The sequence below is a fragment of the Protopterus annectens genome, chromosome 13.part0 (assembly GCF_019279795.1).
Source record: "Protopterus annectens isolate FY-2018-M chromosome 13.part0, PAN1.0, whole genome shotgun sequence".
Taxonomy (NCBI): Eukaryota; Metazoa; Chordata; order Ceratodontiformes; family Protopteridae; genus Protopterus; species Protopterus annectens.
Genome location: NC_056747.1, coordinates 606,010,257 through 606,023,070, shown reverse-complemented (window position 1 = coordinate 606,023,070; position 12,814 = coordinate 606,010,257). Strand labels below are relative to the sequence as shown.

Here is a 12,814-nt window from a genome sequence, read left to right as displayed (position 1 = left end):
GTATTTTCGGTATTTAGTGGTTTCAGCTATATAGTCTCAAGCTTTTGAAATTCGTTATTTCAAACATTCGAGATTATGTAGTGATTCCATATATATATATGTGTACATAGACATATATAGATGAATTGATGAGTGTGTTCATGAGTGCATTCTAGTGGAGTAATATTAAACTGAGGAAATTATTCAGTGATGAAGATTTTCTTATTGTGGATAAACTTGTCTCTGAATCTCATTTTATGTGACCATGTAAACTGCATCTACGTGTGATAAGCAGTTTACTCAGCAGCAGCCTTTATTTCTAAATCCCAGGGTCTTTATTTTTGTCCAGAGGCAAATAGAGCCGATTCCCAAACTGTACTTGTAGCTCAAGCATGACCTCCTTCATGTATCCCTAACCTCATTCTCTAATTGAGATATGGTTGAGATCTTCTTAAATAATAAATGAAGAGTCTTGATCCTAGCTCCCAAAGATTTTAAGCTAGCATTCTGCATAGCAGGAGTTCAGTGTTCAAAACTAAAGGACACCTAATGTTTTTAACTGAAATAAAGACCTTTCTGGTTTATGCGTATCAGAAGTAAGAGGAAAATATTATGTAAAAAAAAAATATATGTAACACGTTTACTGATTAATTTTAGTGACTAAAAATGAAAAGTGCAGTTCCGATTTTGACTGTGTATACTGTGTGTCCTTTCTGTTAGTATGATTAGGATGTTAACGTGTTAGCTTTTCATCTCATACAGGGCAACACTGTCTCTCCTGTTTGTTCTGGGTGTCAGCTTGTGTTAGGCTATATGTTGTTCATGTTTGCATTTTTAGCTGTTTAAAAGTGAAAACACAACAAATCCCCCCTTCATAAGTGCATTGAACAAAGTACTATATTTTAGCAGATGCTGTGTAAAATAGTATAAACAAAGCATGTGCATGTTTGTGTGTGTCTGTGAGCGTGTTTTTATGCTGTGAGATTACATTTAGAATTTTTGTATTTTAGCAGACATAGTGTAATGCAGTTTTTCCTGTGAATGCCTTGTGTCAGCTTTCCTTTGATTGTGTCATCAAAATTAATTACAATAAAAAGGTTATCTAAAAGCAGTTAGCATCTTATTAATCCCTGACTGCTTACATTTCCTAATGAAGGGAAGCAGTATGGAGTAGAGGGGTGGAGCCTTGACTTTGACACAGATGGCTATACGTTGATTAACAAACTGAGAAGTAGAGGAGCTGGCATGGGTTGGTGCGTGCCAAGGTCCTAGCACTACTTCATCTTTCCTGGAGGGAAGAGAGGCAGCCTGACCTACTGCACGACTGGCTTCTAGCTGAGGCAGGAGATGCAGCATGTAACCAAATTGGGCAGATGCACATGATCACGTGCATGCCACATGGTGGCACTGTGGGAGTCTACAGAACATAGCATGTAGGCTAGGGAGAAAAAGCATCCAGCTTTCATAGCTACATGGATGACAGCAGCTCAGCCAGTCAGCTTGCACCCTAGCACTCAGGGTGTAATGGAGAATGAATGGATGATCAGATGGTTGTAGGTATGAGGGGCAAATGTAACCGAGAAAACGAAGTTGCTAATGAAGGACTAATTTACCTATCATGTCTGTAGAATGAACTTTAGAGGGAATTTTACATTTCTGTGGAATGTCTGGTTAGTAGTTTATGGGCATGAAGTTCTACCTTGGTGTATATCTACATGCACGCACACACACACACACACACACACACACGCGCACACACGCACACACACACACACACACACACACACACACACACACACACACACACACACACACATATGTGTTTAGAAACAGACACATTTGTGTGTATGTATGTGTATATAAATAAACACACACACGTAGGTGTTATTCACTTCTGTCAGTTGCTTGTCTACAGAGTGAATGACTGAAATGTGATTAAGTGTTCTGTTCAGCAAAGGTTTAACATTTCCCATGCATTAAGGAGTGTGGCAGTGTGTGAGGTAGGGTTAGGTGAGGGCATTGTTGTAGTGTAGTGACTGTGTTGGTGTGTGTTTACATGTGTGCATGTCGGAGCTGTCTAGATTAGTGGCAGTGTTATGGAAAGTCAAAGCCTTCTTTCCCACCTTACTAATACCTACTAATCTTAACCTTAACCCTACCTCTAGTGCCAATTTTTACCCTGCACTTTACCTTTTAAAAACCCTTTCCAGACTACTACTACTATGTGGTTTTTAGTGATCCAATTATAAAAGGAAACGATGTTTCCTTTTGCAATCATTTTAGGTTTAGATGTTTTGTGTTTTGCTATATATTGAATTTTAAAATGCTGGCATCGATCAGTTGTGTTTCAGTGCATTTGGAGTTTGATAATTCAGTAATATATATATATATATATATATATATATATATATATATATATATATATATATATATATATTTCTGTATATTGTGTTGCAGTTTGTTTGAGCTAACATTTATTTTGTCAAACTGTACATTGGGCTGCATTTTAGCAGACACAGTTAACATAGTTTCTCTGGCATATCCATTGTGTCAGTTTAGCTTTGATTTTGTGTATGATTTGAATTAAGTAAAATAAAAAAGGCTGTCTAACAGCAGTTAGGGTCATATAATTAAGTTAGTTTCTTGAACCAGTTCACATTTTTCGAATGTGCAGGAATGGACTTGGTATGATAATGTGTGACCATGGAACATAGTGAGTTTTCCCTTTTCTCCCCTGTTTTGTGACATTGGAGTTGTTATATACACGTAATAGAGGGTGAAGAGAGTCTGGGGCAGGGGGCTTGACCCTTGTAAAAATTGTATGTGTTTTCCTGTGCATTTAACTAAATGTCAGGGGCATTTTTTTCAACAATTTCTGAGTGTCAGGGATGCTGTTCTTTTAGTTTTCATAATATATTTAAAGACACATGCGTGTGTGTACATGCATGTGCTTCTGTATATTTTATATATTTATGCGCATATATATGTTTCATCCATCTGCCTTTTGTTGTAAGCTTTGTCTTTATTTTATTTCTTAGATACTCCTTTGTTCTTCATTCTCTGTTTGCAGTGTTTTTCTCACCCAAAAAATGTGGCACCAGTTCATTGAAAAAATATATATTTTTAGATACAAAATAACATGATTATGTGTAATTAAATGGTTTTCACATTGCCCTGGTCTTGAGAGTATTGTATTGGAAAAGTTAGTATACCTCAGTATGTCATACTCTTGAGTGTTTTTATCCCTCATTTCACTGAAGGTTTGAGAGTTAAGACTGCGTTTGCCCCGACCTCTGATTTTCTAAAGTTCATCTTCTCCAGGTAATCATCTTTGTTGCTTAGATGAACACAAGAGTTGTCATCTAGTTCTAAATTAATTTCCTGGTTTGGTTTGTGTTGTATGACTTGACTACCCAGCAGAGTGAATCATTTGTCAGTGTCAATATCAGCCAGTGATGCACATTGTGACAATGACCTATCCTTTAGATATCTTAGTGCATTAACCTAGAAATATTGCATGCTGCTTACAGTAAGATGTTCTGTACTTGCAGTCAGATAATGAACATAAAGGAAGGATATATTGAAAAGCTTAGTTATAGTTGTGCATTTTACAGAAGGTAAAAAGTTTTACTGCTTTTACTTTTATTGGATACTGTTGGAAGCATTTCTGAGCTTTGCATGTACACTGGGACATGTTCATTACTGTAAGTGATCTGTAATGGTGCTGTCAGAAAGGTCAGAGATGGTCCTTTTTCTTTGTGGTCTGTTTTCATTATCTTTTACTGTCTTACAAACAGTGCATTACATCTGAATATAACAGAAAGTAGGTATGCAATAGTGTGAGTGAGAACATCACCCTATTTCAACTTAGTGATGCAGCACTTTAGCTAGTATAATACTGATGATTGATGAGTGAATTGCATCTGATGTTCTTTACTGAATTACCCTAATAACTTGTTGATATTGTCATTATAAAGTGATGAATAGTATATTTTATATTGTTTTTCCAAGGCTTAAAGATCCAGAGAAACTTCCCAGAAGTCAGAAATTTGTTATATGGCTCGCTGATACGTAAGTAGCTTTATTTAAAAATGTGAAAATGTTTCATTTTAAAATCAGAAACTCTTATGTCATGTTGATCTCTGTGGTTGCTTTAATGTTTAATATATTTTTTCTGAGTGTATCGAGAAGTTGATTGCACTTGTCTAATAACATAAATAAAATGATAAAATGTTCTGCACAGGTTATTAGTACTTGGAACACAGTATTATGGAGTTGTCTCCTTTTCATATGTCCAAAGTGGGGCATTGGTGAGTGTTAAGCATATGCCATCACAGTGGTTGTGATGAAGATTCTATCACAATAGCATACCCTCCTAGACTGACCTCACAAGACTTCATGGCAAAGCCATATTTTTCTGGAAAAAAATAATAATTATGTTAGGTATTGCAGTGAGGTTCTAGATGCTGTGTAGTGCATTTTAGAGTTTCTTTCCTAACTTTTGATCCATGCATGTGATTGCTCCTCATCACTGGACTTGACTTCAGATGAATAATTCAATTTTTTGATAATATTTTGGATTAATGCACTGTTATCTTTGTTTTGTAAAGTGAACCAGAATATACATAATGTGCATCACAGGCAGACAAACCATTACTGTACTGGATATACAACTGCCTTGTTGTAGTAGTGACATGAATTCATAGAGTACAATAATTTCACTGTATTTTTTTCATTCATTCATGCATAAACCACGTGGGTGGGCATGACCAAGGACCCTTTTGAGTCTGGTTAAAAATTTCTAAATAAAGGCATTTCAAAATGCTCCAACAAAAACTCATTAACTGAACAGGTGTTTTATTTTATGAAATTGCCTACAATATGTAAGGAATTAGACATAATTTATAAATACATGGACAACCAGGTATGATTAACTATGCAAAGCATAATGGACCAGGTCAAAAGGACTTACTGATGACTTTTCTGCTTACATTGAGACAATACAGATCCTTTAAATCAACGGAAGTGTTTCTGTTAATCGTGCATCTAAGTATACCAAATAGTTCTAATTTTGATGTGCTACCAAATTCCAGTTAGATTTTACATTTGTTTGTGTCTTTCGGCTTTTCCCGATTAGGGGTCGCCACAGCGGAACTCCGGTCCACTAATGATTGGTAGTGGATTTTTACGTATCGGGTTACCAGCCCTGACGCACAACCTTCAACGAAGGCACGCCCCATTCACGTATGCCTCCACACAGAAGACGCTCTAGCTGAGAATCAAACAGCACCACCACCGCAGTCCCCCCAGTTAGATTTTACATGCATTGTAATAATTCTAGTCGCACTACTAACAAATGCAAAAAATGCATATAAAATAGTTTTGTCTGTTCAGTTTTGTGACATTAATGTCAGTATGTGTGTTGAACAGTAAAAGAAAATTAAACTTTATTGGGCACTGTAATCCAAGTAATAACCAGTATTGCAGCATTTGTTCTGCATCATCCTTTAACTCAAATATTCCTGCATTGTGAAGAAGTTGTCACATGTTTAGTGTCAGTATGAAGCTAACTGCTGAAGAGTTAGGCAAAAACATGAGCCATTAGAATGGACCTCCTAAACAAACAATGGGGTAATATGCCGTGTGCTTTCTAACAGGAAGACTACCAACATTTAAACCCAAAATAAGATGTCAGTAAACCCATTTCACATGGGATTTTGTGTTGAATTCTTGAAACATCTCTGGAAATGGGACATTTACATGTACATTTAGTGTGGCAGTCAGCGTATGCATAGTTACACCAATCAGCCTCTTTGTACCTTCAGGCCTGGGCAGAATCTGTTTCAAGTGATCAATGAAAGAAAACTCTGCCATCCTTGGATTTGAAATACCCATCACTGCAATTTCCCTGTGCAAGAAGGAGACAATGGCAAAATATGTATCATAACACAAAGTGAGATTTTAGAATTATATCACATACATTTTAATTTGTAATTAGGTTGGATGGTAACCCTATAGTATTAGCAACAGTATGGTTAGTGCATCCAGATCCACTGTAGACTCTGACTGATATACTTGTATGAAAGTACATCATAGTTTAATTAATAGTCACACACTAAGGAGTCCAAGTCAGGTAATGCCTGTGTATACCTTCCTGCTTACCGTACTGATAGTGTTGTTAAGCAGGAATAATCAAGAGTGTGTGTGTGTGTGTGTGTGTGTGTGTGTGTGTGTGTGTGTGTGTGTGTGTCTTTCGGCTTTTCCCGATTAGGGGTCGCCACAGCGGAACTCCGGTCCACTAATGATTGGTAGTGGATTTTTACGTATCGGGTTACCAGCCCTGACGCACAACCTTCAACGAAGGCACGCCCCATTCACGTATGCCTCCACACAGAAGACGCTCTAGCTGAGAATCAAACAGCACCACCACCGCAGTCCCCCCAGTTAGATTTTACATGCATTGTAATAATTCTAGTCGCACTACTAACAAATGCAAAAAATGCATATAAAATAGTTTTGTCTGTTCAGTTTTGTGACATTAATGTCAGTATGTGTGTTGAACAGTAAAAGAAAATTAAACTTTATTGGGCACTGTAATCCAAGTAATAACCAGTATTGCAGCATTTGTTCTGTATCATCCTTTAACTCAAATATTCCTGCATTGTGAAGAAGTTGTCACATGTTTAGTGTCAGTATGAAGCTAACTGCTGAAGAGTTAGGCAAAAACATGAGCCATTAGAATGGACCTCCTAAACAAACAATGGGGTAATATGCCGTGCGCTTTCTAACAGGAAGACTACCAACATTTAAACCCAAAATAAGATGTCAGTAAACCCATTTCACATGGGATTTTGTGTTGAATTCTTGAAACATCTCTGGAAATGGGACATTTACATGTAAATTTAGTGTGGCAGTCAGCGTATGCATAGTTACACCAATCAGCCTCTTTGTACCTTCAGGCCTGGGCAGAATCTGTTTCAAGTGATCAATGAAAGAAAACCCTGCCATCCTTGGATTTGAAATACCCATCACTGCAATTTCCCTGTGCAAGAAGGAGACAATGGCAAAATATGTATCATAACACAAAGTGAGATTTTAGAATTATATCACATACATTTTAATTTGTAATTAGGTTGGATGGTAACCCTATAGTATTAGCAACAGTATGGTTAGTGCATCCAGATCCACTGTAGACTCTGACTGATATACTTGTATGAAAGTACATCATAGTTTAATTAATAGTCACACACTAAGGAGTCCAAGTCAGGTAATGCCTGTGTATACCTTCCTGCTTACCGTACTGATAGTGTTGTTAAGCAGGAATAATCAAGAGAGAGTGTGTGTGTGTGTGTGTGTGTGTGTGTGTGTGTGTGTGTGTGTGTGTGTGTGTGTGTGTGTGTGTGTGTGTGTGTGTCTGTGTATATGGAAACCAATGTCAGGGAACAAAATCCAGTGTAAATGTCTCAGAAGTGGTGCTAATGTCAATCTCCATCTCTTTAGGACCTTTAAGTTGTGGAATAATCCCCTTTTTGATACTTGGGTGCGCTGTCTGTTAATACATATTTTAGTAGGCCAAACCAACTAAATGCAGAAGAGCTAAGGAAATATAGTGGATGTAAAAAGTGTACATACCCCTGTTAAAATGCCAGGTTTTTGTGATATAAAAAAATGAGACTACAATAAATCATTTTAATACTTTTCCCACCTTTAATGTGACATATAACCTGTATAATTCAGTTGAAAAACAAATCTGTTAGGGAAAAAAAAATAAAAAAAATAAGAAACGTACAATAAGCTAATAAGCTGGTTGTGTAAGTGTGCCCACCCTTAAACTAATTCTTTGTTGAAGCACCTTTTGATTTAATTACAGCATTCAGTCTTCTTGGGTACACACCTGCCATCAGTTAAAGAGACTCTGATTAACCCCAAATAAAGTTCAGCTGTCCTACTATAATTTTCCTGACATTTGGTCGTTTGTCTGCTACAGCAAAAGCCATGGTTCGCAGAGGGCTTACAAAGCATCAGAGGGATCTCATTGTTGAAAGGCATCAGTCAGGAGAAGGGGACAAAAAAATTTCCACAGCATTGGATATACCATGGAACACAGTGAAGACAGTCATCAAAAAGTGGAGAAAATATGGGACAGCAGTGACATTGCAAAGAACTGAAAGTCCCTCCAAAATTGATGAAACGACAAGATGAAAACTGGTCATGGAGGCTGCCAAGAGACCTACAGCAATACTGAAGGAGCTGCAGGAATTTCTGGCAAGTACTGGTTGTGTACTACATGTGACAACAATCTCCCGTATTCTCCATATGTCTGGACTATGGGGTAGGGTTGGAAGACAGAAGCCTTTTCTTACACTGAAAAACATCCAAGCCCAGGTAAAATGTGCAAAACAATACATCAAGTCTCTTAAAAGCATGTGGGAAAATGTGTTATGGTCTGATGAGACCAAGGTTGAACTTTTCGGCCACAATTCCAAAAGATACGTTTTGCGCAAAAACACTTTGCATCACCAAAAGAACATCATCCCCACAGTGAAGCATGGTGGTGGCAGTATCATGCTTTGGGGTTACTTTTCTTCAGCTGGAACTGGGACTTTAGTCGGTGTTGGGAATTATGAACAGTTCCAAATACCAGTCACTTTTGGCCCATAACCCTCAGGCGTCTGCTAGAAAGATGAAGAGGAATTTCACCTTTCAACATGACAGTGACCCCAAGCATACATCCAAATCACAAAAGAATGGCTTCACCAGAAGAAAATTAAAGTTTTGGAATGGCCCAGCCAGAGCCTAGACCTAAATCCAATAGATAATCTGTGGGGTGACCTTAAGAGGGTTGTGCACAAGAGATGCCCTCGCAATCTGGCAGATTTGGAGCGCTTTTGCAAGATATGCCATGCTGATGGACTCTACCAAAGAAGACTGAATGCTGTAATTAAATCAAAAGGTGGTTCAATAAAGCATTAATTTAAGGGTGTGCACACTTATGCAACCAGCTTGTTGTACGTTTTTTATTTTTTATATTTTTCCCCTAACAGATTTGTTTGTTTTTTTAATTGAATTGAACAGGTTATAGGTCACATTAAAGGTGGGAAAAGTTTTAAATGAGTTATTGTGGTCTCATTTTTTTATATCACAAAAACCTGGCATTTTAATAGGGGTGTTTACATTTTTTATATCCAGTGTAATTCACCATTACTTAGTCCCCTACAAAAACAAAAATCAATATAAGTCTTAGGCTTCCCATTCTTCTCAGATAATTTTGCTTTGTTTATCTTAGGTAAACACTTGTGTCAGAAGACTTCATCAGATCTAATAGTGGAGAGTTTTAACTTTTCACTTTTAAATGTATACACTTTACAAAAAGGGAAAACAAGATGAGGTTTGGAGGTTTGTGTAATGGTTAAGGTGTTTACCTCACAGACACAAAGTTCAGGATTTGATTTTCACCTACAGAAGTGAAATTGGCTAGGCTTAAAATGGGCTACAAGGACTGCTAGCCTTGTGCTTACCTATAAACCTGTGAACAGTTTCAAGGTGTAAGAGCTCTCACAGTAGCCCAAATGAGGGGGAGGAGCTGGGAGTTGGGACTGGCTTGGAGCCAGTTGCAGTAGCAAAACAGAGGAGGATAAAAGCAGACCCAGGACTAAGTGAAAGAAACACCATAATTCATATATTGGATGTGGATTGCTACAGAGACTCTGTAAGATGAAAACAGGATAAGGGCAGCTAGAAACCCTTCTACTATGTCACTATAAATATAAATGTTTTTTGTAATACCAATATAGTGGAAAAAAACTGCATAGCTCTCCCTTTAAAAAAGGTAACACAAATGTGGGCACTTACCCATATGCAAGTTGTCACTGTAGAAGTATATCTTATTTCTTCATTCAGCCCATAAGCGAAGGGATTAGTCTGCATGTGTAAGGCTTGTGAATATCTTTAATCCATAAGTAAATGTGTGGATATCCACAGTTAAAAATATTAAAACATGAGAAGTTATGTCATGTAAGTAGGTGAATATATCATTTTCCAGGGCTGAGTGTGCTAAGGCGAACCAACTGTTCACTTTTAAAGTGTCATATTTAGAACCATTTTTGTTGATTTTTGCTTAAAAAGCATATTTAGAGATCATGCATTACCATTTAAAGCAATCCATTTCCCCTAGGTTGGTGCTGACTGGCCCAAAGTCCCAAACTTTAAAGTGAGTCCTAATGTTACAAACCAAGTGTCTGTATGTAACTGCAATGTATTTTGTACAGCCAGCATGGTTATGTGGCCGCAGTCATTCTCTCTTATTCACATCAGATTTGTATCCTAAAAAAGAATCTGGATAGTGGCTGGCCACAGTATCATAACAATTATTCTCAGGCATGGGAAACCAAGTCCATAAGTCTAAACAGCGGTCCAACATGGAAATCAGTGTCCAGGGACAAATTCCAGTGTAAATGTTAGTGCTTTCTGTCTTGTAAGAAGCTTCATTAGATCTAAGAAATAGTGCATAGTCAAACACCAGTTAGCCAAGATTTAAAAGAAAAAAAAATCTTATATTAAAGTTAATATTATAGGCCTAGTCTCTGCTCTCAGGTTATTATCATTATATTAAAATGTAATAAAGGTCAGCCTGTTCTACATGGCGCAAGTCTGTAATGTGCTTCACCCCACCACAGGTAGCTGAGCAGTGCCCAAAAGCTTTCATGAAAGGGTTGAAAAGTTGCAAATCATAATTTGATTACTATAGTCCTGGAGTTGGGAGCCACTTATACTGAGCCAGAAGATATAGTAGACCTACTGGTTGACAAATTCAGCTCCAGCTTTACCCCTTTCTCCCCCTCAACCTTCTCTCAGGAAATACCATCAAATACAACTCCCCCTCCTATCACTAGGGAATATGTCCTTAATGCTCTCTCTAAGGTCAAGAACACTGTATCAATGGGCCCAGACAATATCCCAGGGTGCCTTCTAAACAGCATGAAACATGACCTGTTAGACCCTCTGGAATTGCTGTTTTAACTATAGCCTCCAAACAGGCTTCATGGCTCATGAATGGAGAACAGCAGCAGTCATCCCTCTGCACAAAGATGGGCTGTCTACAGAACCTGGAAACTACAGACCCACAAGTCTTATTATTTGTCACTTGTCTAGTCAGAATGAAATGGACGAGCCTTTGTGTGTTCTGTTCAAGCAGATTTATTATGTACAAACATCAGGATTGAGGCTTAATAACTTTAACTTAGATAAACTTATAAACAAACTAGCTATTACACTCATACATGCTCACTCTCTGGCTGCACTGTCAAAATGGTACTGAGGCTAGCACGTGCTTGCTATTTATATGTATGTTCAGTCCTTGGAAGTGCTTCTTAAAGGTACAACACAGCTCTGATGTCCTTCAAGGATGCATCTGCAGTCCTTACAAATGGGTTGTCCTGTCGTCAGGCAGCCCTTCGGTCGGCTGGATTCCAAAGTCTGGGTCTGGCTTCGGCTGGTGTCGCACTTCACCCGACGTCATTGCGGCAGTTCTTCGGGTATAAAGGCAGCAGCCGACGCCATTTTCCTCAGTCTTTCTTGCCGCGCGGCGCCCGAAGCAGAAGCTGTTCGCAAGTGCCGATCGGTCAGATCCAGAGATTACTACTACCGAATACTACTTCGAAGACTTCTATAAAGCTAAGTACCCCGTTGGGGACTCTTTCTTGCCTCAGCCAATGTCAGAGAAAGTTAATAACTGTTTATCTTGTGGGAAACAAATACCTCATAAAGATTTCCACTCCTACTGTATACATTGTTTAGGCCCAGACCACGACGTAGCAGCTTGTCTAGCCTGTGCTTCTTTTAACCGACGGACGCTTAGACGTCGCTCGGACTTTGCTGAACAGATTTTCGGCTCCGATTTTGCCTACATTATGCCGTCGGATCCTCCAACTACGGAAATTTCCAAAAAATGCAAAGAAAAGGACCGACACTCGCGGTCCGCGGTTTCGGCCGAAACCGCGGTTAAGCAAACCACGAGTGTCTCGGCTTCGGCCGAAACCGAGCAAGCGGTTCTTTCTTCAGCCGATAACTTGTCTTCTACCGAGGCCTCTTCTAACCTGGTAGAAACGGCTTCTGAAATTCAACCTTCTGTTGCGATTTCACAGGATTTGTCAGACACCATTCCCCTAGATATTTCCACCCCTGCACGTGGAGCTGCTAGGCTTCCTCCAGCTATGTCTATTAAGGCCTATGCCAGGGCTAAAGCAGCCAAAGCATCAAAACCTGTGCCTGCCAAGCCCCCCTCTCACAGGCCCAGCACCAGCTCCCATATGCTTTCTTTGGCAGAGGATCTCATCTCTTTAATTCGTGGAGCCCAGCCTCATCCAGACAGGGCCTCTCTCCCTCCTCCAGAAAAGAGGCCTAGAGCAGAGCCCCCTGAGCCTGTAGCCACAGATGATTCCTCTGATGACTCATATCATACAGACCCTCCTGAGGCTTCTTATTCTCCTTACGAAGACTCTGATGCTGAGGAGTCCATCCCTTCAGCCTCTCCTCCTGAGGAATTTTCCTTTGGGGAAACCTTGCATGCTATGAGGGAACAATTTCAGTGGCAGGGCCAAGATTTCTCAGATTCTAGAAAAAGGCTTAGGACCTTTCTACACTTGCCACAGCATAGGCCCTTAGCTATACCTCCAGTTCTATCTGTTGTTGATGATGCATTTAATGATGCTTGCACTGCTCCTGATACTTTACCTCCAGCCCCTGCTAAGCCCGATAGGTACTACAGGGTCCCGGACACTCATCACCACTTATATAAGGCTCCTTTTGCAGATCCAGAGACTATCTCCCAGGGTCC

General features: G+C 39.1%; 1 protein-coding gene across 1 annotated transcript in view; it reads left to right on the top strand.

Annotated features, from left to right (window-relative positions):
• The window catches only part of GDPD1 (glycerophosphodiester phosphodiesterase domain containing 1), a 1,104,740-nt gene that overhangs the window by 791,813 nt on the left and 300,113 nt on the right, over nt 1-12,814 (top strand). The window contains exon 8 of the mRNA XM_044054272.1: nt 3,991-4,050. Within this exon, the coding sequence (XP_043910207.1) occupies nt 3,991-4,050 (60 nt within the window). The remainder of the gene's footprint in view (nt 1-3,990; nt 4,051-12,814) is intronic.